Genomic DNA, 25,536 nt, shown 5'->3' on the forward strand with positions numbered 1-25,536 from the left:
TAGCAAAGCAGTGACCAACTGGGCCCGGGTGCAAGTTTTCATTTTGGCCACCCTCCTGGCTGTGTGATCCCAGCTGTCAGCAGCAGAGCACAGCTGGTGGCATAGCGGGTCCAGTGCTTCTGTAACCCTCTTCTCCTGCCACCAACTGTGTGATACACCACAGATTTCTACAGTCCCCCATGTGGTTCAAATAGCTGTGAACTGGCTGGGAGAGGCACCGGCGGCAGGAAGAGCGGGTTAGAGAAACACTGGGCCCACCGCACCACAAAAGCCACTCGGGTGCTGTCAACTGGGAATTGGGTTGCTGGATGTGAGGGTGAAATGGGGAGATGGGAGAGAGAGGGAACAGACAAACACTATGAAGTGGGTAGAAGTGTTATTAGGTACTTAAAAGAATCAGGACTCAGGCCCTTAGAGCCCCTACCCAAGGTTTTGATGATTAAAACATTGATCACATTTCCTTCCCCCAAGAACGGTCCTTCAAAAACACATATTTGGATATAGTGTGAGTAACAGCCATTTCTGTGGGTAAAGCTGTTCTTTAATCATGGATATGGCCTTTTATAAAATTGTCTGCCCCATACGTGGGTAAATTGTGAACAATTCTGGAGACTGCATTTTTAAAAGGATATAAACTACTAAAATGGTTGGTGTTCTTCGTTCTAAAGTATATGGAGACAGTCTTAAAGATCTAAACATGTATAGCTACAGAAAAAATGGGATATAGAAGATATGATTGAGACATTTAAATACTTGCAGGGTTTCCATGCAGAGGAGGCGGGCCCCTTTCAACAGAAAGGAGATGCTAGAATAAGATGAGGGTAAAAGGGGAGAGTCATGGGTGTAATTGAAGGACATTTTTCTTTAGAGAAAGGGTAGCGGATGCATGGAACAACCTCACCCTGAAGGTCAGGGAAACCAAGACAATATCTGAATCCAAAAGAGCATTGAGTATATGCTGAGGATCTCTAAGGAAGTGGTAGGGATTGTGAAGATGAATTAGTTGGTGAGGATGACTAGATAGGTCATATATATTGTCTTTTTCTGCCATCATGTTTTCTATGTTTAACTTTATGTACATTGGGCCTATATGCACACAAACCTAGCCCCCAGGACACTGAAGCATTCCTGGGGTAGGTGAGGGGGTTGGAGTAGATTTTTCAGTTACATTTTGAAATTTTAAAAGTATGCATGTATTCCCCCCCCCCCCCCCCCAAAAAAAAAAGTATTTGCACACATTAGCAGACGTAAACTCTTTGGGTTTCCAATTAGCGTCAGTCAGGTGAATGTGGCAGGTTATTGTCTGGATGTCTGTGGATTAGTCACTTCTAACTTCCATTAAAAGCCTGGCAGAAGGACTTCCGGAGATGACGTAGCGGGGTGAGCAGTCCTGGGAAGGAGCTCCGCGGCCCCCCTCCACTTGATCGCCCGCCGGAGCACACCTTCCGTGAATCGGCACTACAACTGGTCAGTTGTGTATGGGAACACTCCAGGGCCCGGACAGCCTTTAATTCGGATGCGTGGGGCCGGGGATGCAGGAACAGGCTGCCCGGGCCGTGTGGGATCGTCGAGGCAACATGGGCAAGATGGCGGCCGCGCCAGAGCCACAGAAAACGTTGGCAGCAATCTCCAATGAAGTGCTGTTGTAAATCTCTAGCAGTGTCTCTGCTGCTTTAGATGAGCGTTTAATTAAAATACAGGCCTCTATGGACGACATAAAGGTCTCATTGGAGCAGCAGTCTAAGTGAGTAGACTCAGCGGAGCAGCACCTCTCAGTTCATGGGGACAGGCTTGTCAGTGCTGAGCAATCAGTCAGTGCTTTGCAGGCAGTCCCAAAAACGTTGTTGGAGCGGCTGGAAGATCAGAAAAGCAGGAGCCGTCGGAATAACCTTAAAATTATTGGCCTTCCAGAATCTCTACAAGAAGAGGATCTTTATAAGTTTGTTGAATGCTGGCTCCCTGAGCATCTGGGCTTCACCATGGCTACTTATCGGGTCCGCTGAGAGCGTATACACAGAGTGGGCCCGCCTCGGGATGGCCCCAGCAGGCCTTGGCTAGTGATGGCCCGGATTCTTAATTGGGCCCATAAAATTCAGCTACTGCGCTTGTTCCGTCAGCAGGGCACAGTGGAATATGGGGGAAACCGCATTCTTATATTCGATGATTTTTTGGCAGGCACTGCCTTCCAAAATGTCACCGGCGTGCTCAGAGCTCCATAAACGTGGGATCCATTTTGCGCTGCTGTACCCAGCTAATTTGAGGGTGCATCAGGACAGCAAGTGTTCTTCTTCACTAAAAAAGAAGAGGCGGCAGCTTTTTTTGGCCACCCTGCCCTCAGACAGTATGTCCTGAGTGCCCATGCCAATAGTTTTGACTGCCTCTTACCCTGATCTCCAGACAAGATTGGCCAAATGACTCGTTTATTATAAATAGAGCGAGAAGGCAGGGCAACTGTCTGGGCCTTTCGTTTTGGTCTGGTTATGACATTTAATGTTTAAGATTTCTGACATCTTGCATTTTCTTTTTTTGTTCTCTCTCTTTATTATGCTGATGTTCTGTAGATTCTGGGTCCTGTATGTTGAATTGCAAAATTTTGGGGGCAGGAGGAGTGGAGGGGGCCTAGGGGAGGGTATATCCCCCACACTCTTGTTTTTGAGCCAGGGTGTGGGGAGACCCTGTGCCCCTTGGAGTCTGAGTGGGATGACTGTATCTGTGATGTGAGATGTGTGTTGGATGAATGAGTGTGCATTGGTTTGTGAATGTGAAGGTGATTTGTTGGTGGGTGGGGGGTTCCGATGGGGTAAGGGCAAGAGACCAAGTGGGGATTATTCTGAGGACCGTGTTTTCTATGACTGGATTGGTACAATACTGGTTTTCAGGTTTAGGCTGGGAGGCCCCAAACTGCTCGTTTTAGATTGCTTTTGAGCCCAATTTGAGCCCAGTGCTTTTGCAACCACTGATCGGGATGGTGGGGGTTAAGTCACGTCGTTAAATGTGGATGGCATTCATTCTCCCATCAAACGGAAGAAGCTGCTAACCATGTTCCGCCGTTTGAAGTCTCAGGTGGTGTTTTTACAGGAAACGCATTTGTCGAACTCTGAGCAAGCGAAGCTGAAACGGGAATGGGTGGGCCAATGCCTTTGTTCCTCCTTCTCATCCCGGAAGTGGGGGGGGGGTAGCAATTCTGTTTTCATAAACAATTACCTTTCAATAAAATGATCCTGGCAAGATCCAGAAGGTCGTTATATTATTGCTGCGGGGACGCTCTACCAACAGAAATTTGCATTCTGTAATGTTTATGCCCCTAATGTATATTCACATAGCTTTTTCACCCATCTAGTCGGGTTGTTGATGGACTTACATGGGTATCAATTGGTGGTAGGTGGTTGTTTCAATTCAGTTATGGATAAGGAGCGTGACTGTAAACCTGCCAAATCGATAGACATAAATGACCAATACATGGGGGTAAATTTTGTTGCTCAGGAGCTAAATTTGATAGATACTTGGAGGGTGTTGCACCCTGGGGAACAGGACTTTACTTTTTACTCACACCCGCATCATTCATACTCCAGGCTGGACTATGTGCTGCTCTCATGCACCCTTTTCGCATGGGTGACATCCGCTACTATTGGAGTTATGTCTATCTCTGATCATGCCCCGGTTTCTGTTAATTTGGTAGTAGGTAGCTCCCCACACGCTCCTTTTTCTTGGCGCATGCGGCCTGATCTCTTTTTTTTTTTTTATAAGACTTTTCATACTTACCTAAGCAAATGCTGGGAGGAATAGGTAACCTTGAATGTCACACCTGAAGTCACAGCGGGAACTGTATGGGAAGCCGGAAAAGCGGTAGTGCGCGGCCATATTATAGCCTATGTTGCAAAAGTTAACAAACAGCGTAATGCCGAGATTCTCCGCCTTATTGGGCTACTAAAATCACTGCATTTACCGCATTTAAGGCATCTGACAGACATTGATCAGTGTCGAGTGGATCGCACTTGGGAAGCCCTGAATTACTTGTTGCATCAAAGGGCCTCAAAGTCGTTGCGCTATTATAAATAACAACTTTTTAAACTTGGTAACGGACCAAGCTGTCTATTAGCAAATCTAGTGCGGGTCCGCAATCAAAGGTCAGTCATAGCGGGGATTAGGGATGGGGCTGGCCAGTGCAAGACTACTCAGACCAAAATCTCTGCACGTTTTTTTAGAATATTTCACTGCCCTTTATCGAGCTCGCGCCAGAGATGTCGAGATTTCTACCTCATTTTTTCAGGGTGTGCATTTGCCCGCATTAACCCCTGACCAAGCCACTCTCTTAAAACGCACCCATTTGGGATGGGGAAATTTACTCTATTATACAGGGGCTGTCACTGGGAAAAGCAGCGAGGTCTGATGGCTTGGGGTCTGAATTTTATAAGATATTAAAATTTCCCCTGCTCCCTTCTCTGTCCTCGTTTTATAACGGCCTGCTGTCCACTAAAGTGCTTTTGCCCTTAATAAATCAGTCGACTATTGTAGTGCTACCCAAACCAGGTAAAAAAAAACCCTGTGTGTTGGCTCTTACCACCCTATATCGTTCATTAATGTCGACATAAAAATTTTGGCCGCAGTTCTTGCTGTCATCTGCAGACAAGGGGTAAAGAACGTCCGTCGCCTTATAGCAGCCCTTAGCTATCTATCTTCAGCAGAGGCAATGATTTTGAGCCTAGATGCGGAAAAGGCGTTTGATTCACTTTCTTGGGATTACTTTTTTTGGTCTCTGCAACAATATGACTTTTCTGGGGCTTTTGTGACATGGCTGGAAGCTTTGTATGCTAACCCCAGCGTGCACATTCTCATAAATGGTGCACTTGCTGACCGTTTTCTCTTCAATGTGGAATGCAGCAGGGATGCCCCCTCTCCCCACTCCTGTTTGTGCTGGCGATCGAGCCCCTGGCAATCCGCCTCCTCCGAGAAAAGGCTTTTTGGGGCCTTAGCGTGGGGAGTCATCCTTTGAAAGTGGCTTCTGTTTGCGGATGATATCCTGTTGTTTGTGGGGCATCCTCACAGCAGTATTCCAGTTATAATACATCTTTTCTCTCAATTTCGGGCTATTGAGGGATTACAAATAAATATTTCAAAGTCTGAGGCGTTGGCATTGGATTCCCCAACTCCGGCAAACATGGGTGGGCACCTTTCCCTTTTCTTGGGCACCTGATAAACTTAAATATTTAGGTGTCTGGATACCTAGAGAACTGAGGTGTTTATATGCTCTGAATGTGCAGGAGACGGTAGTGGTTATCCAATCGCAACTGGCAGCATGGCAACCCCTCCCTTTGTCCCTTTCTGGCCGCTGTGCTCTCCTGAAAATGATGATTATTCCTAAATTGCTTTATAAGCTCCACATGTTACCCTGCTGGCTCCCTGCTAGTGACTTCCAGAAGCTTCAAACCTCCTTATCTAAATTCCTGTGGGGAGGGAAGAAAGCAAGGATAAAATACTCTACCCTTGAAGTTCCCATAAAATGGGAGGCCTTGGCCTTCCTTTTCTATAGCGGTGTTTGGAACCAGGACCTTCACATCGGTTTACAATTTCTACGATTTGTGGGAGAGTGGCTCACTGACTCCTACTGTTATTGTGAACCCAACCTGATTAATCATATGTCTGCCCCATGGTCGCTGCTTTTTCTTTTACAGGCCTGCCCAGCGATGCTACGAGGGCTGGACTTCCCAAAGGTACTGCTTTCTCCGTGCATCCGTGACTGGAGATGGCTGCGTACTGTGCGAGGGCTGTGTGGCCCGAGATCTTTGTTACTTCCTTTGGTGGGTAATGCTGGCTTTCCCCCCGGGCAGGAATGTGGCACTATATTCAAGCAATGGGGACTGAAAGGCATTGTTTTCATTTACCATCTCTATGAACAGGACTGTTCTGTGATGCAGTCGTTCCACTCTCTCACCCAGACTTTTCAAATCTCCCCCCCCCCCCCCGCACCATTTTTTCGCGTATTTACAAGCCAGGCATTATCTACAATCTCTTCACTGGTTGGCTGAAGCCTTCACAGCGGAACTTGCGTTTGCGACGCTCATCTTTGACATATTTTGTGTCACAAATTCGATTGCAGGGTGGAATAAGCTCGGGAAGAGCTCCCGGAAACAAAACTGTTTGCCTGCTCTCACAAAGCGCTGGTCTTCTTGTTTGGGTGAACCCTTAACAGAAAAATATCTTCAGCACTGCTTTACCGCAGTCTACTCTCATATCTCTGATTTCAGCCTCCGGGAATTGCAATTCCGAATTCTACATCACATCATATGTGACGACGTCAAGAGATTTCGGATGGGCTGTATCAACTCCCCTTTATGCATCAAATGCAACAAGATGGACAGATGGCACCCTGATACATCGGCTTTTAGAGTGTTCGACGCTGGTGACCTTTTGGCCAGAAATCCTTGACATACTCACCAAAATTACTGTTGTGCAGGCCAAAAAGGCGAGTCTGATTCTTCTTGGAGGTCTCCCTCTCGCCCAACAGGCTCTTCTGTCAGCTATCACCCGTTTCGGGCGTACCACAATCTTTTTGGCCTGTCGGACTGTTTTAGCTGTTTGGATCGAACTGTCCATGCCGCCAAATATCACATCGTGGCATCAACAGATGGCATTAACTATGCAGCTGGAATGGATGGACAGTACTGTGGGGACTCGCAAAGTTAGTAAACTGTATTGTCAATGCTGGGGTATTTATTTTACGTTTCTGCCCTTGGATATTCAGACTAGCTTGATCGCAGCCGGCTACACCACTCAATGGTACTAAAACTCCTGTGCACACGGCTTTTCGCACCACCTGCTTTCCTGCACGGAACCTTTAAAATTGTACTTACTGCGTGTTACATCTTGTACCCCTCAGGAAAGGTTGCTTGAAGCGTAATATCTTTTCACAGCAGTGTTTGTAGTGCTGATCTTGCTTGGTCTCTTGTGTGTGTGTGTGTGGGGGGGGGGTGTATTCTGGGGTGTGGTTGTGGTATGTGAGCGTGCGTATACCCACGGGTGGGTGTATGGTGAAATGTGGGCGAATGGGGTGTCTGTTTCTACCCAAACAGAGACTGCATCCTTGACATTGTGTAGTTTTAGGTCCTGGTGTTGTTATCTCTGTTTGGCTGTCGAGTTTGTAGGCCATGTCATATTGCACATATTATGTTGCTGATAGCTGAATGTCTTGTGCCAGCAAATCTTTCTTGTTATGCCTTTTTTTCTGGATGCAAATCTCTGTTTTGAAAATTACAATAAAAAGTATTTTGGAAAACAAAAATGCCTGGCAGAAAAGGCAGGCTGTCGTCTGTTTCCTGAAATGGAGGCAGTTCTGAGGGAGAGCTCCAAAGGAAGGAGCACCTCAGCTCCTTGTGACTCTGGAGGCTCCTTGGGATGACTTTAAAGGTCACAAAGGCACAAAGTGAGGTAGCCTGCCCCTCAAGTAATCTGCGCCATTTCCTTTTAGGGTTTTGAAAGTTAGGGGAAAGGTTTTACATTTGGCCTTATAGTGCACTGGCAGAAAGTGAAGTTTTTTGTTGCATGGGTGTGACATGCTTGCAACCCTCTAACAAGCATGCTGTGGTGGTCTGAATTAGTTGAAACTAATGTAAACCTTTTGTTATCAGACCATCGGTACGGTGCATTACAGAAATCCAGCCATTACCACTGCATGGATTACTGGGGTCAGACTCACCTTCTTCATATAGGGATAGTTTGTGTAGCTGTTGCAGATGGAAGAAGCAAGTTTTAAAGATTGCTTGAATTTGGGGTAGGATCCCAAGGCTCTGGATTTATAATTTTAGGGGAAGTTCAAAGTTCCCAAAAATAAGTTTGATGTTGGAAACTTGACTGCTTGCATTTTGTATCCACATCTTTGTTTTGCTCATGTTCAGAGTTTGTTAGGTTTGCCCAGTTTTGGATAGTGCTAAGGCATGCAGACAGATTCCTTATAGCTGTTAGGTCCACTCTGGGTATGAGAGAGATGTACATAGTGAGCCTAGATACAGAATTTTAGGTCTGTAGACTGGATCCATTGAACTAGTGATGTAAGGTGGATATTGAAAAGAATGGGCAAATAGATCAGGGGTGGCTAGCTCTGGTCCTCGAGAGCCACAAACAGGCCTGGTTTTCAGGATATCCACAATGAATGGGCAGGAGATATATTTTGCATACACTGGAGGAAATGCTTTCAAATCTGTCTCATATCTCAAACATATTCGTTGTGGATATCCTAAAAGCCAAGCCTGTTTGTGGCTTTTAAGAACTGGAGCTGGCCTTCTCTGGAGTAGAAAACCCTGTGGTACCCCCACAGATCAGGACTCACAATGGGGAAGAGGAGCCAGTGAGCCGTACAGTTAGGAGGAATCCAAATAGGCTAATATTCCTCGGCCAAATGCTGTTGAGAAGTCTAGCAGCACCAGTGCTAAGAAATTTAGATAAGAGAATGCCTTCTAAAGAAAAACAAACAAGCCAAGAAAGTTGTGTCTTTTGCAAGAGCAGTACAACAGCACTGCTTTTATTAACAATGTAAAATGGAGCTATAAGCAACCAGCAACTCTCACAGAAACAGGACACAAATAAGTACACACGCAAAGCAATACAGAAGCCCTGGTAGCCAAAAACAGTTCAGTACTAGCTAACGCAATACAGTCCAGCACAGTAATCTGAAGTGCACCTCCAACCGAGGCAGGCCCCCTTTCAGTTTCTGTGGAGATGTGAGCTAGCAGGTGACAAGAACTGTGTCTATCCCATAGCTGGATATGATTTCAGTTTCTCTCATCCAACCAGTCCTTCCTTACCAGTTCAGATGAGTGGGCTATGCCTCCCTTCAAGCAGGTGGAGACAGAACTACAAGTTTTCCATCACTCACAGTACATGAGCTTATGCAGCAATAAACTTTACCAATAGTTTTCTGCCTCCAGCAGGTGCAGACAGATCTGGATTGTTGCAGTGTCTTGAGGACTCCTGGTTGACCATCCTTTGGAGGTACCAGTAAGAGCCCAAGGGGTGAGGAAGTAGTTTCAGGTAGCCTCAGGGTTTCTGAGACTCTGAAGGGCTCCACCCTTGGGGGGTTGAAATTGTCCTCTTGGGGCTGGGGAATTATTGATTTCTCCAAGGACAAGCAGGATGGTAGTCCTCACACATGGGTGACATCGAATGGAGCCCAGCACGGAAAACTTATGTCAAAGTTTCTAGAATTTTGACTTAGCCTCTCTATGCATGTCCAACATGCATTATACCACGCATCCACGTGGGGTCCCCTTCAGTTTCTTCTTTTCCATGGAGCCTGTTGTCTCACGGTCTTGTGAGAACCTGCTAACGTTTTGGCCTACTGGTCGATGATAGTACGGATGACGGCACATATGGCTCCTGGGGGTTGACTCATCTGGGGTCTCCAGCGATGCCTCAGATGATCTTCCGTCTGATCCATCTCCTTCAGAGGAGCAAAGCGTTTCTATAGGGCACTCTGCCACATCATGGTAGTAACACACCTCAGATATTGTATGAATTTCTGGTCACCCCCATCTCAAAATAGACATAGCAGAACTAGAGAAGGTGTAGAGGAGGGCAACAAAAAATAACAAAGGGGATGGAATGGTTTCCCAATGATGAGAGGTTTGGGGTTCTTCAGTTTGGAAAAGATTATCAAATTATGAGTGGGATGGAACAAGTAAATAAAAAAAAGTTAATACCCTTTCAAATAATACTAGAACAAGGGGATATGCCATGAAAATAACCAGCAGATTTAAAACAAATTATAGAAATACCTTTTTATTCAAAGCAAGATCATGTTGTGGAATCTGTAGACAGGAGATGGTCAAGGTGACTATTATAGTGAGGTTTAAAAAGTTTCATCCAGTTCCTGGAGGAAGAGTCCATAGAACATTATCAGCCAGATAAACTAGAGAAAGCCATTGCTATCCCTGGGAGTGAGTATCAAGTAGATCTACTTATTGGGATCTGTCAATTACTTTTGACATGGACTGGCTACTGTGGAAGACGGGATTCTGGGCGTGATAGACCTTGATCTGATTCAGCATGGCATTTATGTTCTTAAGTAACATCCCAACTAGTTTTGTAGCTGTTTAGATCAGGGCTTTCCAAACCTGTCCTTCAGCCAGTCGGATTTTCAGGATATCCATAATGAATATGCATGAGATAAATTTGCCTATACTGAGTCTCTAGGATATGCAGATTTATCTCATGCATATTCACTTTGGATATCCTGAAAACTCAACTGGTTTTAGTTTCCAGGACAGATTTGAGATGTCCTGGTTCAGATTGCTACAAAGCTTGGTGGGAAGATATTGAGAGTGGGTCGGATGCTGAAGTGTAAGCAGTGCATCTTACATGGTCATTGTAATAATTTGAAGTCCTAACAGAAACACAGGCACCTACATAGCTGGGTCTGTCTGGCAGGTTACACAGGGAAACTAGCAGGCTAGAAGTTTGGGATACCGCCGCAGTAGGCTAGGATAATAGAATTTAGCTAGCAGATAGGTCTATTTGGCAGGCCGCAAGTACAGAAAAATAGAAATTCTAGTGGAAACACAGGCACTGATGGCGCCTGATTTGCCTGACAGGGGACCTAGAAGGTTAGATGTTTGAGCATTGGCCCAGTGGCATACCAAGGGGGGGGGGGGGCAATGCCCCCAGGCGCAGGGCCTTAGAGGGGGCGCTGATGACCGACATAAGGAGGCCCAAGCGGCCACCAATGGACCTCATCCCACCAGCAGATGAGTAGGGAAGCGTGCTGTTACTATGCTGTGCGCCGGCCACTGTTCCCTCTAAACTGCGCGCATGAGTGGCCGCACACAACTTTTCTTGCGGCCACACACAGCAGGAAGATCGGTGGGGCCGTGGTGGAGTTCATCCCATCACGGCCCAAAGAAAACAATTGACCTCCAAACCTTCAGGTGCTCCTTCTTCCTACCTGCACAGCCCCATAAGAAAAACATTGCTGGAGTTGCGCAGGCAGGAAGAGGAGGAGCATTGGCCCACGAGCAGAAGAGGAGCAGCGTTTGCAGTGGTGGCCCGAGAAGAGGAGGTCCACTAGCAGGGCTGCTGCAGATCCCACCTCAGCGATCCACGAAGAAGAGGCTCAGAGGCGAGAAGGAGACACATAGCCTGTAGAGTGTGTGTGTGTGTGTATGAGAGTGAATTGAGAGATTGTGTGTATTAGAGTGAGTTGAGAGACTGTGTGGGAATGAGAGCCTGTATGTTCGGAGAGACAGCATGTGAGAGTGAGGGAACCTGTGTGGGGTTTTTTTTCAGCGTGAGACAGCATGTGAAAGAGAGATCCAATGTGTATGTATGTATGAGAGAGAGCATGTGAGAATGAGAGCCTGCGTGTGTGTTTGAGAGAGGAAGGGAAGAAGATAGGTGGAGAGAGAAGAAACAAAATAGAGACCCTGTAAAAGGAATTGGCAAAAGACCAAGAAAGGGAACAAGGAAAAAAGCCTGTAACCAACCAATTAGAAAATGAAGATCAGACAGCAAAGGTAAAAACACATTTTTTTTTATTTTTAGTGATTGGCACATGTTATCTTTGGGAATGTGCAAGAGTAGCACTTTCTCTATGTTGATTTCACGATGTATGAGATCAGCATTGAGGAACTGGAGGCCTCATATTTTTAATACCATGGGGCCTGCACAGATGAGGCAGCAGAATGGACTTCAGTGCCAGTAGCAGCGATCAGCATCTCCCCAATAGCCACGCAGCAGCAGAGGAACAAGAGAGGCTGTGAGATTGCTGGCAAAAGAAAGGAAGTGGGGTCTACCTTCGGTGTGTACATGTGTATGAATGGGAGCCTGCTTGGGGGGTCTCTGTGTGTGTATGTGAGAATGAACGGGAGCTTGCCTGGGTGTGTGTATGTGAGGGAGCCAATGAGAGTGAGAGCGTGTGTGTTACTGAGAGAATCCAGGGATATAAGAGCTTGGGTGGAGGGGAGAATGGACATGCGAGTATATTGAGAGAGAGAAGATAAAGTTTGTGCGTCCCCCTAATCCTTGACAATCTCAGGGTGATTGGAAATCAAGAGTTCCCAGTTATGGATAGCAGGGGCTTTTTTTTTAATCCTCATTAGTTTTAATTATTGGGTGGTGTTTGATATATGTGCTGTTTTGAAATAATTTTTGGTGCTTGGGAAATGTATATGATTTTTAATTAATAGAAATATTATTTTATTAGTATGGTTTTACTATTATAATTGATGCTTTATGATTCTTGATTTTATTTTATGAGGAATGGTGGTTCTGTTTTTCCATTGTTACACACAGAGTCTGGCTTCTTGGAGTTTCCATTTCAGTTTTTCTCTAATTTGTGAACCTTTATTCTGTATTTGGTGAGGGTCTGTCTCTGCTCTGTATGTGTGACCAAGGTGAGAGATTCTGCTAGCATGTAGTATCTGTGATGGGATCTAAATATTTTTTGTTTTGTTTCCCCAGTAGATGGTGTATTGGTATTCTGGGACCCAGTGTGATATTTACAGTACTGCTTTTTCATAAGTAGGGTTCTTGTTATTTAAGTCCTTGGTGTTACTACCGTTACATTACAATAGGTTGATTTTAAATGGCCATCGCGCGTAAAAATAAGGGGGGTTATGCGCATGGCTGGGCCTTGTGCGCGCTGCGCACGAAACTCTCATTACGTGCACAAGAGCCGGGCCGAAGAAAAGGAGCAGTCCGGGGGAGGGGCGTGCGGGACTAGAGGTGCCGGTACAGCAGCCATTTGCCGCTGTACCGGGGAAGCACGCGCCGGCAGTTGGCCGGGGTGTGTGCAAGTTGCTTCTGCTCCGAAGGAGCAGAAGCAACTTAAAAAAACAAAAAATCCCCAAAGGTACGTAACATTTAGGGGGTAGGGAGGAGAAGGGAAAGGAGGTTAGGGTAGATGGTAGGGAAGCTCCCTCCCAGTCTGCTCCAAAAAAACAGGGGAGCAGACTGGGAAGGAACTGGGGAAGGCCGCAATGCGTCACTGCGCGAAACATGCAAAATTCTTCCCGCCTTGCGTGCGCCGCCCCGGATTTTATAACATGCACGCACACATGGACGCACGCATGCATGTTTTTAAAATCTACCCCTCTGAGTATGTTTTTTGCGGTGTTCGTGTTAGTTCACAACGTGCCTGGCAGTGGAAGGTGTTTGTGCTGCTGTTACTGTGAGGTGACACCAGCATTTGAAAATATCTTTTAGTATGATGAGCTGTAAGGGAAACATCCAAGCTCCATTGTTGGGGGAACCGGAGGTGCTGGGTTTATATTGACATTGTTTTCCTTCCTGTATACATTCCAGACTTCACTCTCATATCCATATAGAATTAGTTGAATGAAGCTATCAAATAATTTTAATAGTAGTTTTACTAGAAATGTGAGGCGAGCCAGCTTTTTAAAATTATGCAGAAGACCCTTTGGACTTTCTTATGGAGACATTTTTATAGCCAGTTTTAAAGCAGGGGGCCATGCTAAGGAGGTGGGTGTGATGAGGAAATTTCATTTTGGCTCCCCTCCCCTCCCCCACAAACCACATTCTGTCTAGAGACGCCACTGATTGTTTGTGATCTTAAGGATTAGAACAAGGATTGGGGGGGGGGGGGGTGAGACCCTCGGCATGCCCACTGCATTGGCCCACATTAGTATTGGTAGCTAACTGGATCATTTGAAAGCTTTGTGGTTGAACATGGTAAGGTGGTGGAGCTGAGTGGAGTGAAGCTGATTAAAAACTATCCTGAGTAAGCCGGCTGCTGGGTTATAGTTCAGTATAGAAAGGAATCAGACTGGATGGGCCAGGTTGTTGTTTTTTTCTGCTGCCATCTATTATACTGCTATGAAACAAAGAAAAAAGAATTGGGTAAAATAGCAAACTACAGTCCCATGAATAGGCTGAGGGTCAAGAAAAGAAAAAAAAAATGCCAAGAAAACATAAGAACATAAGAAATTGCCATGCTGGGTCAGACCAAGGGTCATCAAGCCCAGCATCCTGTTTCCAACAGAGGCCAAAACCAGGCCACAAGAACCTGGCAAGTACCCAAACACTAAGAAGATCCCATGCTACTGATGCAATTAATAGCAGTGGCTATTCCCTAAGTAAATTTGATTAATAGCAGTTAATGGACTTCTACTGCAATAAAAGAGAGATGATATCACAGGAGAAGGTCGTGTAATCTACCTGCATCTGTTGGGAGCGGGGGAGAAACCCATTCATTCTGGTCTGGTGTAGCAGAATGAGAAAGGAAATCTGCTTTGAACATTCGTTGGGTGTACATGGAACCAGTGGTAACGCGGAGCCAAAGCTGCACCCGCTCGGGAGGAGGAAGAGTAACCTTGTGCATGTGTATTTACATGCATACTGTTCCAAAATCAAATCTTCCAAATCCTGTCCCCAAACATCTCTTTACACCGAACGTAAAAGTACGTGTGTAATCCCTTTTGCAAATGCGTTTACATGTACAACTGTCCTGGGTAATTTGTAAAAGACGATTTATGAAAAACCAACAAAAACAAAAAACACAATGAAATCAAAATATGAAAATTATCCCTCGAATATTTATGAAGACCTGGTATCGTAATTGGTGAGCAACAAGCTGCAGCATCGTAGAAACCTTGAAAAGGGGGTAATACTTAGCTCTAACGACACAGTCAGATCGTTTTTAAACTGTGGCTCACTCTGATTTTAATCTGTACTGGTGGACTTATAGCATCATGGCGGCTATGAAGATATACTCTGTCAACCGATCCTATTTGCAGCTCTTATGACTCTGCCAATATCTCCACACTGTCATGATCTGGTAAAATCTTGCTATTACCGCCATTTCCTTTTTTGTACATATTTCCATTGGTTAATCAGTTCCTGTTACTATATGTGTTTACGGTGTAAAGCCTGTTGCTATATTATTTCCCTTATGTGTTGCTTCATTTTTGTTACGTGTAAACCGAGGTGATGTTCCGAACGTGCCGCGGTATATAAAAATAAATAAATATACTTATGAGGAGTTCAGTTTTGGGAAATATCGCACTGGTTGAGGAGCACCTTTAAAATGTACACAGAAGGCCTTTTGACAAGATGAGTGACTGTTTTAGATTTTTTTTTATTTGCAAAATTCCATTTAAAAAAAAATAACATTTTATGGTATCCTTTTAAAATTGGAGTGAGCCACAGTTTAAAAATGATCTGACTGTGTAGTTGGAGCTAAGAATTACCCCCTTTTTGATGTTTCTACGATTTTTATAGCTCATTGCTCACCATTTATGATACCAGGTCTTTTTTGCCTTCATAAATATTCGAGGGCTACTTTTCATATTTTGATTCACCGTTTTTCTTGTTTTGCTTTTTGTATTACGTGAACAGGGTACAGGCTTGGTCTGTGGTTTATATTGGTGCACAAAAAATCAGTTTGGGCATAAACTGGTTTTTGAAAATGATCCCCTAAGTAGGTAACTTTATAACAACCCACATAAATTTGATAGCAAATATGCACACCTAAGTTGCATTAATTTTCAAAGGGAAAGTATGAAAAGTATCCCGCCAGAACTATCCACACAGAATTGCATCCTCTAAATTGTGTGCAACCTTTTTTTCAGGAAAGCTTTTTGCACCTGCTTTTGAAAATCCAAAAGCACGCATATAAGTCCAAACTCCTCCCCAACTACACCCCTGGGAACGCTTCCACTCTGTCTGGGTAAACTTAGAATGTGAGCATGATTTATGGGCATACGTTTACCTGCAGACTGAGTGGGTAGTTTTGTAAAAGGGCCATTTCGGTAGGTGAACAGAAACCTCTTTCAAAATCATCCTCTAAAGGGGCAATTTTCAGAACTCTTAATTTGTGATGCAAAGTCTGTGGGTACTTTTCCTTTGTAAAAGGCACCCACAGAAAAAGGAGGTGTAACTGTCTGTGAGTACTTTTTCCTTCAGCAAGTTTTTTTTAGCCAAAACAAGGTGAGTAGTTTTTAAATGCAAAATTATGCATGTTGTTCCCTGACCTAACCGCCCACCCCAGGAAAGCCTTCAGGAATATTCGGGTAAAAGTACATTGGTTGTGGAGTAACACGTTATCCAGGGTGGACAATTTTCAGACAGCGTATTTAATTGGGTAAATGACATTGGGGGAAAAAAAACCTCCCTAACCCCCATTTCTTTACCACCTCGGGTGTTACCTACACCCAGTAGTTAAAACATTTCACGTGACAATCAATGCGGTAATTATCATATCTTAATCTTTTAGAGAGCAAGCCAGTGGGACTATGTAAAAAAAAAAACAAAACCCAAGCCCCTAATAGTTCTCATATTTAGGTGAATTTTCAAAAGAGTTCTGCATGTAAATGTAAAATACTATCGTATCAATTTTCTAAAGCCATTTAGCTATGTTAAATGCACTTAATGCGGGTAAAACCTATGGACAATTCAGTGGCATATATTGTGGCCATTTTCAAAAGCCACTTAATGCAGGTAAAGTGCATTTACATATGTAAAACCCAGTTTTAAGGATGTGAATGCTTTTGAAAATCAGGCCCATACTTTTCAGTTGATTATTTACTGGATGTATCCCAGTCCTGCTTTTGGAACTGTTTTCTCCCTTTTGCATGCATGGGTTTGTAAAGCTGTGTCCTCATGGTGAACCAGTCTTGAAAAAATGCAGCCAATTGATAATCCTTGTTGGGTATTTTCTTCCCTCTGTTAAAGCTTTAACTTGTTAACTGGAGAAGTTTCATGATCAGAAGGGCACGGAGCAGCTTGTCACCCTGTGTGTGTTTCTCTCTCTCTCTCTCTTCCCCGCACAGGACATTTGATTGGCCCTGTCCTGTGCCATTCTTTCTGTAACTATGTCGGCTTCCCAGCTGTCTGTTCAGCATTGGATCACCCTCGACGGACGACTGTCCTCCTCTTTTACTTCCTGGGGGTGCTGCTTTTCCTTCTGCTGCTGAACCCCATGATGGAACCAACACTGTATGGGAAGGACCTTCCTGTCTGCCACCTCTTAAGCCATCGCTCCAGTGACAGCACAGGGCTATGCTCCTGACAGTTGGAGGAAGCTTGACAAGGGGATACTGCAACACTCGCAAGCCATGGAAGGAAGCGTAAACCAGGATGAAGAGGGTGTGAGGGTTTGTTTTTTTTTTTTGTATCATGTGTATTCCTACAGTCAACAAGACATGTCGGGGTTTTTTTGTTGTTTTTTTTTGTATTTTTTTGTTGCCACTACTGATTACGTTGCACTTGGGGCCCTCTTATGGAAATAAGAGGGCTCGCCATCATGCATCATAAGTTAGAAATCAGACTCTACAGTACATTTTGACAGATTTTTCCATTGTTTTTATCCATACCTCTGCCATCTATAATCCATTACTGGAATTTGTGTGAGATCTTCTTATCTGGGTGAGAGTGTGGGTGGTGGTGGTAGGAATCTTGCTGCTTTGATACTTCGCTATACTGAGGATGCACAAGAGTGTGTACTCTTCTCACAGTAAGAGTGTTTTACGGTGTTCTGCTTATATCTCAAGTGCCTCTGGCAGATTCTGGAACATGGAGACAGAAATGCTGATGCTAACTCTCTCCCTCCAGTCTGATATGAAAGGTATAAATCCTGAGGCACTTCAAAGATGTCTGTCAAATCAGGCAAAAGGGTTTGCAGGAGCATGCATCCCTGCCTTCCAACAGGAAACCGGAGTACAGGGCTGCTTTTCACAGCTGACTGGCAGAGACTATCCCAGCCGAAGCGGTGGCCCAGAACATCATTTGTGAATGGGCATCAAACCAGTTTTGATCCATGTTGGTGGTAGGGGGGGCAGTGTTGCCAATATTGTACCTTTTGTTGCTATGTCATGATATGAGATCTCTAGTTTCCTGCCCTACCCATTTCACCCCCAAAGCTCTTCAAGTTGAGGTGAGCTCATGGCTTCCTGTTCATGTGCCCTAAGGCCGTGATAAATGATTGTGAAAGCCCTGTCTTTTGGGATGAGGTAGAGTTCACTGAATTACAACTTACTGTAAAGAAAATTGCCTTTCTCTGTCCCTCCCTTCTCCCAGTCAAGTCCCTCCAGCTATTTATAAAGTGAATCTATTTTTTTGTAAAGTTTTTTGTATAAGGCTGAAATAAATTTAGGAAGTACTTTGCAGAGCTTTTGCTGTAAGAAACAGAAAGCATAGGGTTAAACTGTTTAAACTAGGGTGCAGGTAATTGACGCTCATCAGTGTTTTCTGTTTTTAGTTCATTAGCCAGTAGGCTATAGCATGATCTCTGTGCTGCTGCCATGCACTCATAGAGCCACACTGGGGCTCTGATGAGAGATCTTCTCCATGGGAGGCATTTCCATACCTGGAAACTTTCGACTTACCATCACCCTGAGATTTTCATCGATTAGCAGTGGTGGAGAGGGCATGAGGGAGCAGGTTTGTGGCAGTAAGCACACACAGTTTCTTCTCTTTCATACATACACACATGCTACTACGCTTGCATGTTCACTCTCTCTCTCTCTGACACAGATGCTCATTTTCACACACATGCTCATTCACACATACATACACCCTTATATACACTCTTCCTCCCCAAATGTCCAAATATATATATATATATATATATATATATATATATATATATATACACGCACACATGCTCCCCGCTCATACACTTCCTACCCCGCATTCATTCACTACCTAACTCCACCTCAAACCCTCCACCAGCAGCAGCCTTCCAGTCATGCTATCTTCTGCTTCTGCCATAGGCCCATGGGATTCCCCTTTCTTCCAGCCTCCGTGGGCCAGCCTGAGGCCCCTTTCCCTTGTCCCTGCTCAGTGTGAACAGGAGAAATGGATGAGGCCTCCATTTGACCTGTGGGGGACAGGAGAAAGGGAAGAGGCCTCTGATTGGCCCATGGGGCAAGAGAGAATGAGGAGCCATCCGATTGGCCAAGGCAGGCCAATCAGATTGTTTCACTACCACGCAGCAGCAGCAACAAAATAACTGGAGATTTCAGGTATTGGCCCAGACTCTGAGACCTGACAATTCTATTAGAATTCCAGAATCTCCAGGTCAAATCCGGAAAGTTCCCAGGTATGGGCATCTTTCCCTACTCCTTCTCTGGCTGTCATCAAGGGTCCTCCCCCCGCAAGGCCTCTCTTCTAACTCCTTTCATGGTGACTCCAGGCTTGTCACATACTTTTATTTGTGTGCCTGGCTATTTTGATTAAAGAAAGTTGCTGAGCAGCAGGACCTTTAAATTGTCAGCGCAATTGCTGCAATTCTGCCAACTGATGGCTTTCCTAGCATAGACACTCCCTCACCTTCATGCCTCCACAAACAACCCCCCTACTCCCAGAGCTCATTTTATTCCTCTGTTGCACACTGCACATAATTTCCCTCCCCCCGCCCCCCAGGACCTCTCTCAGGAAGCAGAATTGGTCCTGGGCTTGGCTGATGGTGGTGGTGGTGGTGATGGCGGCAGCACGTTATGAAGCAGCATGGGCTAGGGAATGAGCTAATGCGTGCTCCTGAGCCCTGCCTGCACGATGGAAGTCAGGAGTGGGTGGGACCACCGTGAGACTTGGGAGAATGCGTTAGCTCAGTCCCTAGCTCATGTTCCTTCACAGTCTGCTCTCGCTACAGTTTGGCCTGGGACTGGCTGTGCAGGGAAAGGGGAAGGAAACGTTCGCTGGAGACTGGTTGGTTGTTTTATTTTTGTGGACTGAGTTGGCAACCTTTATCCAGTGCTCATCAGGGATCCTCTGCCACTGCAAGACCTCACTTCCGACCTCTTCCGTCCCATCTAGCTTTCATCGGTGGCCCCTCTCCTTATTCCTCCCCATCCAGAGTTCCACATTGGAAAGTCTGTATTATAATTATTATAAGTATTATAATTGGGGAGCAGGAAGATAGAGACTTGTTCCAAGGTCACTTAGTCATGGCAGAGATGGGGAATTTGAACTCTCAAATCTTGGCATCTTTATTGCTGGAAAAAGTGGTCCAAATGGGGCTCACTGTTTGGAGAGATTATTCCTGGTTTTCAGAATGGATGGGATTAGATGTTTTCTTAAATAAAGGGTTTTGATTTCAAAGAGTAATTTAGAAGATAGATACCTCAGACACTGACCTGTGCCAGAACTGTTCAGTGTTATGGTTCTTATTTCTGTTGTCTGCAGGAGGAAGACTCTTTCTCCTCACCCAATTTTGAACAACTCGAAGTCCCTGGATGGACCATCCCGTTCTAATATAACATGTTCTATACACCCTGCATCCAAAATAATCGAATGATAAGCACTAGGGTAATAACTGGAGCATTTCCCATGCCACTGTAAAACAGTGAGAATGATCCATGCAGGTAATGCCTATTTGGGTGGTTACCGTGACTCCCAGCCCCTTTTTTATGCATTCATGTCTTGCCCAGGGAATAGGCTGCGCTCTTTCTATAGCTGATGCTCATCAGACATTAATAAGCAGCAGCTATTCTAACATTATTTTCCCTACATTCCATTTTTTTCCCTACATTGGCCTTGGATGCAGGAAATCGAAATTTCTAGCTGATATAGGGAGTAAGTGGGGGGAATTTCAGGTAGCTGTGCATTCCACCATTACTCAAAGGGATTTTTTTTTCTACAGGGGTACATTTGTTAGCAGAATGACACTAAAGTGTAATGGGTGGGCAATTTAATTGCCAGTATGACACATCCGATTTTAAATGTAAGGGAGTAGGACCCAGCTTTTATCAGCTATGGGAGCAACTGCTTTGCAGCTATTGCTGGGATATGCAATTGAGCTTTCTCCAGCGCATCCTAATGTGGGGAAGGCAAAATATTTTCCCTTATTCTCCTGCTGTAGAATAGTGTGACCTTGTGCAAGTTAATCTTTACTTCATTGGAAACCTCACCATTCAGCAGTTGTTTTGAGAATGCATACGGATTTTTCAGTTGTAGCTGAAGTAGGTTCTGTTTAAGTTGGAATTTAAAATCTTGTGAAATAGATTTCTTCTCCTCTGTCCCCACTCAAATGTGAGTCAGTATGCCACTGCATGTGAGTCAGACGAGAGCCTGGGGTGGGGAATGTGTCAGCCAACCTTTCATTCTGAGTGGCTGACTACCCCGATGCACCATAACATGCAGTGCTGTAATTGGGATGGTAGGGGTGGCAGCTAATTAAACAACGGGGAGGCTTTATAATGTGGTTCTCTTTCTCATCCTAAGTCTTGTGAGGCCTGGAACGTCCTTCCTCCATTTTAAATAACCGTATGTTGCTGCTATATTCCATGGCACACGTTGGAGATTATTTTTTCATGCGCTTCTGCTTTTTTTGTACAAAATAAAATTACCATTTTTTTATAACTAGACAAATCTATTTTTGAGATCAGGCTATTTTGGTGAGAGGGATTAAACTGTGAAAAATATTTTATTGAGCAAAGCATATTGATATAGATATCTACACATAATTAAGGTGAGACATGACAGCTTGCTACTGAAGAGTTAATGTGGAGATATTTACAATTTGATTATGTCTGAATAAAGCACATTTTTGGAGGACTGGTTTTAACTTTTCTTTATTCCTGTAAACATGTGTTTAGTGTGCTCATGCTTGTTCTCCCAAGATTGCTAAATGGATGACGAGAGGTAAGGTCAAGAAAGCTAGAGTGCAAAGGGAAAATATAACCGATAGAAAAAAGGAGGTAAGAATGCTTCTGTATTAGTGAGACCTCATCTGGGGTAGCATCACTTTGGCATCGATAGACCCTTCCAGACAATTCAGTCAAAGCCTTTTTTTTTTTTTCCCTGAACCATAAGATCAACAGAAAAAGCAAAGGAGTGCTGCTGAATGGTACAGTCACACCCTGCCCTTATTTAAACCCATCTCAAAGGGCGGGCCCCAGTGTGCAAACCTTCCTGCATAGCAGCTTCCCTAGTAAAAGTAAGACATCTTTACTTTTAGAAAGGAGGAACTTTCCCTGTAGGGTTCTTAAACCAAGTTTTTTATTTCAAAGTGCCAGTGTTTAAATCCGGGCTGGGTTTTCTTACTGTTTTCCAGCAGGATGCTCTGCAGGAGTTTTAGTTTGTGTAAACATGTTTCCCCTCTTTTAAAGCTCTGGACCTGGCTCTATTTAAAGGCTCAGCAGGTTTGCCTCAAATTACAAAGCCCAGAGTCTAGTTTATGTTTAAACAGCATACTCGGCTTAGATTAAAAGCGAAGGCATTTTTGTGGGCTTGATTCTTAAATGTTGAGGCTGTACCCTGTTTTGGAAGCCATGCTACTCAGGGGCTGCAACCCTACAGTTATAAGTGTAAGCAGATGCTCTACTTTCTTAAGACCAGGAGTCTGATTTGCTTTGTGTTTCCTGAGTTTTGTCTTTCCCAATAAACCCCATCTTTCTGCTTATACTGAGTCCTACATCTCCAGCCCTCCTGAATCCAATGGCTCCTTTGCACATGGTGCTAGTAGTGGAGGTGAACTTGGATCCTGCATTAAGGATTCAAGAGACATAAATGGAGCATTGAGCACCTGGCAGTAGGAATGAATGAGAATAAAGCTGCAGACCTTGGAACCTCGAGATGCCGGTGCCATCTGGTAAGCATATCCAGGGACACCCAGTTCTAGAAAGGGAGGAGCCATGTACACCGTGAAGAAATATAAAAAGAACAACCTGAAAAATGTATTTTGGTAAGTAGTGCAAATATCCTTACTCCCTATTTTTCTTCCTTTTTTGCAAAATAGTTCAGAAAGATTTGGGGGAAGAATTTGGTGTTGTCTGACCATATTTTGGAGTCTCTCTCTGGTTGTCAGGTGCTACCCTGTCCAGGAGCCAGACTGAAATGAAGACATCGTAAGCCTAATAGGCCCAATTTAGCTGCCAGTGGGTAAGTGTAGCTAGAACGATTTCTAAAAACCTAAGAACATAAGAAATTGCCATGCTGGGTCAGACCAAGGGTCCATCAAGCCCAGCATCCTGTTTCCAACAGAGGCCAAAACCAGGCCACACGAACCTGGCAATTACCCAAACACTAAGAAGATCCCATGCTACTGATGCAATTAATAGCAATGGCTATTCCCTAAGTAAAATTGATTAATAGCCATTAATGGACTTCTCCTCCAAGAACTTATCCAAACCTTTTTTGAACCCAGCTACACTAACTGCACTAACCACATCCTCTGGCAACAAATTCCAGAGCTTTATTGTGCGTTGAATGAAAAAGAATTTTCTCCGATTAGACCTGAAGGTCTTTCTCCGATAAGACCTGAAGGTCTTAACCTATTTTGGGGTTTTCCTACAGTTTCTACTTGGAGTGGTGTGCTGAGTGAAACAGTCCACACTAGGAATGGCCATTTTCCCCTCTGTATTTCAGGAAAAATTCACATACCTCAGGATGGAGCCACTGCTACAGAGTTTTAATGAAGGGACAATAGCAGCTGCAAATAGTAGTGAAGAGTCAATGAACTCAACAGCAGTCATTACAAGATAGCCTAGCCTGGGAATGGAATGGCCTCACTCGAGTCTCTCAGGTGGTAGGCCAAAAGCCATCACATGAATCCTACTCCCATCTCCTGCTTTGGTAAAAATGTGGACCGGGGAGACGGACTTCGATGTCTTTGTAATCAGCTTTGAAAGGACTGCCCATATATTGGGTAGGCCCAAGGACTTTTGGACTGCCAATCTGGCTCGTTTAATGATTTGGGAAAGCCAACTAGTTTATCAAATAGCAAACCCAGATGGGAGAAGTGGATATATTGATGAGAGTGCCTGAGCCTGAAAACCAACATGGAGAAGGGCAACTGACCCAGAACCCTCTGCTTTCTTAGCCTGTTTTGGCTATATGAACTCTAAGTGACTTATTGAGCCTGACTTGCAGAAATTCCAGGGACATCTGGACAGCATTTGAAGCTGGCACCACGTATGATGCCTAATTATAGGGTCATAAAAGGAAAAGGCAACTGTTGGAAACTTCAGGCTATACTGTCACAATGGAGGCACTCTTTCTCAGGAGTTTCTATAAACACAGCCACAGATGTGTTAATTGTCCTGACCAGCAAGATTCTAACAGAACAAAGGACTATCTAAAGCAGTAGTTCTCAACCTTTCTAATGCCGTGACCCCGCAATACAGTTCCTCATGTTGCGGTGACCCCTTGCCCCGCCCTCGCCCCGTGAGGGTGGGGTGAGGGCGGGGCTTTGGTCATATGGGGGCGGGGTTATGGATGGGGTTGGATTTTAGTGCACACTTATCATTTAATTATGACATTTATAATGTGAATGTAACTCAACTCACCATAGGTTCTCACATGCATGGCACACTGACCCATGATCGTCACGGGGCTAGATGTAAAAGTACAGTTTGTATCCACAGGAACCCCCCTGACCCACAATAATGGATGTAAAGCAGAATTATGACATTCCCCATACAACTCACCCTACAAAAAAGATATTCTGGTTCTAGTGACATCTCAGTAACAGCAACTCAAACTCCTTCTATTTCCAGGCTCAATAGCCCTACTTATGAAAAGACAGCAGTTTACCACCAATGCATGTCCTCTGAGAAAACACAACAAATAAGACCGATACAAACGCTTACATGCTAGCAAAATATCTCATCTCGGTAACAGACACAGAACCGACCTAACATACTCCCAGGATCTGTAGTAATGCACATAAACTAATCCGCACACAGTTACACCTGTATTATGGAATACACTCAAACAGGAGCAACCCTATCTATGAAAATGCAACACTACAAATATTAAATCAGGTCCTAAAAACCAATACACCTCTTATTAGGAAAACAGAACTAGCAAGCAGCTATAGATCCCCACACAGAAATAATTGTAAAACTATACTATACTAATAAGCAGAATAAATGTTTCAAAACAGCTATGAACATCCAACAATTAAAAACGCATAAAAACTATTAAACATTCTCCAAACACCAATAAAATATTTCAAAAAAGCAGACATCACACAATTAAAATGGCAGTCAAGAAAAATAAACTTAAAAAGCCACCTTTACTTACCCCCTCCAGCAGCTCTCCTACTCCCCTTCCCTGCAGGCCGTGGATCTCACCAGAAGCAGCAGTAGAAGCTAAGCTCTATACTTATGGTCCTCTTCCTTAGTGCCCATGTCTCTCACACACACACACCATACCAGTCATGCCCCCATGACCAGTTTCTGTCTCTCACACACCAATCATCTCCCAAACAGTCTTTGGCACACACACACCAGTCACCTTCCTGAACAGTTTCTCTCATGCCATACACACACACACACACACACGGGCTTTTCCCACTCCCGTGTTCTACTTACATATATGGGCTTCTCACTCTCATAATCACTTTCTCACACACACACACACCAGTCACCTTCCTGAACAGTTTCTCTCATGCCATACACACACACACACACAGGCTTCCCACTCCCGTGTTCTACTTACATATATGGGCTTCTCACTCTCATAATCACTTTCTCTGTCTCTCTCTCTCTCTCACACACACACACTCACTCACTCACCAGTCTCTCACTCCCATGCTTGTTCTCTCCACATGCACAGGCTTCTCATTCCCATAATCACTTTCTCTCT

At 44.5% G+C, this 25,536-nt stretch overlaps 1 protein-coding gene across 2 annotated transcripts in view; it reads left to right on the forward strand.

Annotated features, from left to right (window-relative positions):
* Positions 1–21,501, forward strand: part of RCE1 (Ras converting CAAX endopeptidase 1) — a 105,763-nt gene extending 84,262 nt beyond the window's left edge. For both annotated transcript variants that reach the window (XM_029612454.1, XM_029612455.1), the window contains exon 8: positions 16,776–21,501. In XM_029612454.1, coding sequence (XP_029468314.1) covers positions 16,776–17,014 — 239 coding nt within the window. In that variant the 3' untranslated portion in view covers positions 17,015–21,501. The remainder of the gene's footprint in view (positions 1–16,775) is intronic.
* The last annotated feature ends 4,035 nt before the right edge of the window (positions 21,502–25,536 follow it).

Source organism: Rhinatrema bivittatum, chromosome 8 (assembly GCF_901001135.1).
Source record: "Rhinatrema bivittatum chromosome 8, aRhiBiv1.1, whole genome shotgun sequence".
Lineage (NCBI taxonomy): Eukaryota > Metazoa > Chordata > Amphibia > Gymnophiona > Rhinatrematidae > Rhinatrema > Rhinatrema bivittatum.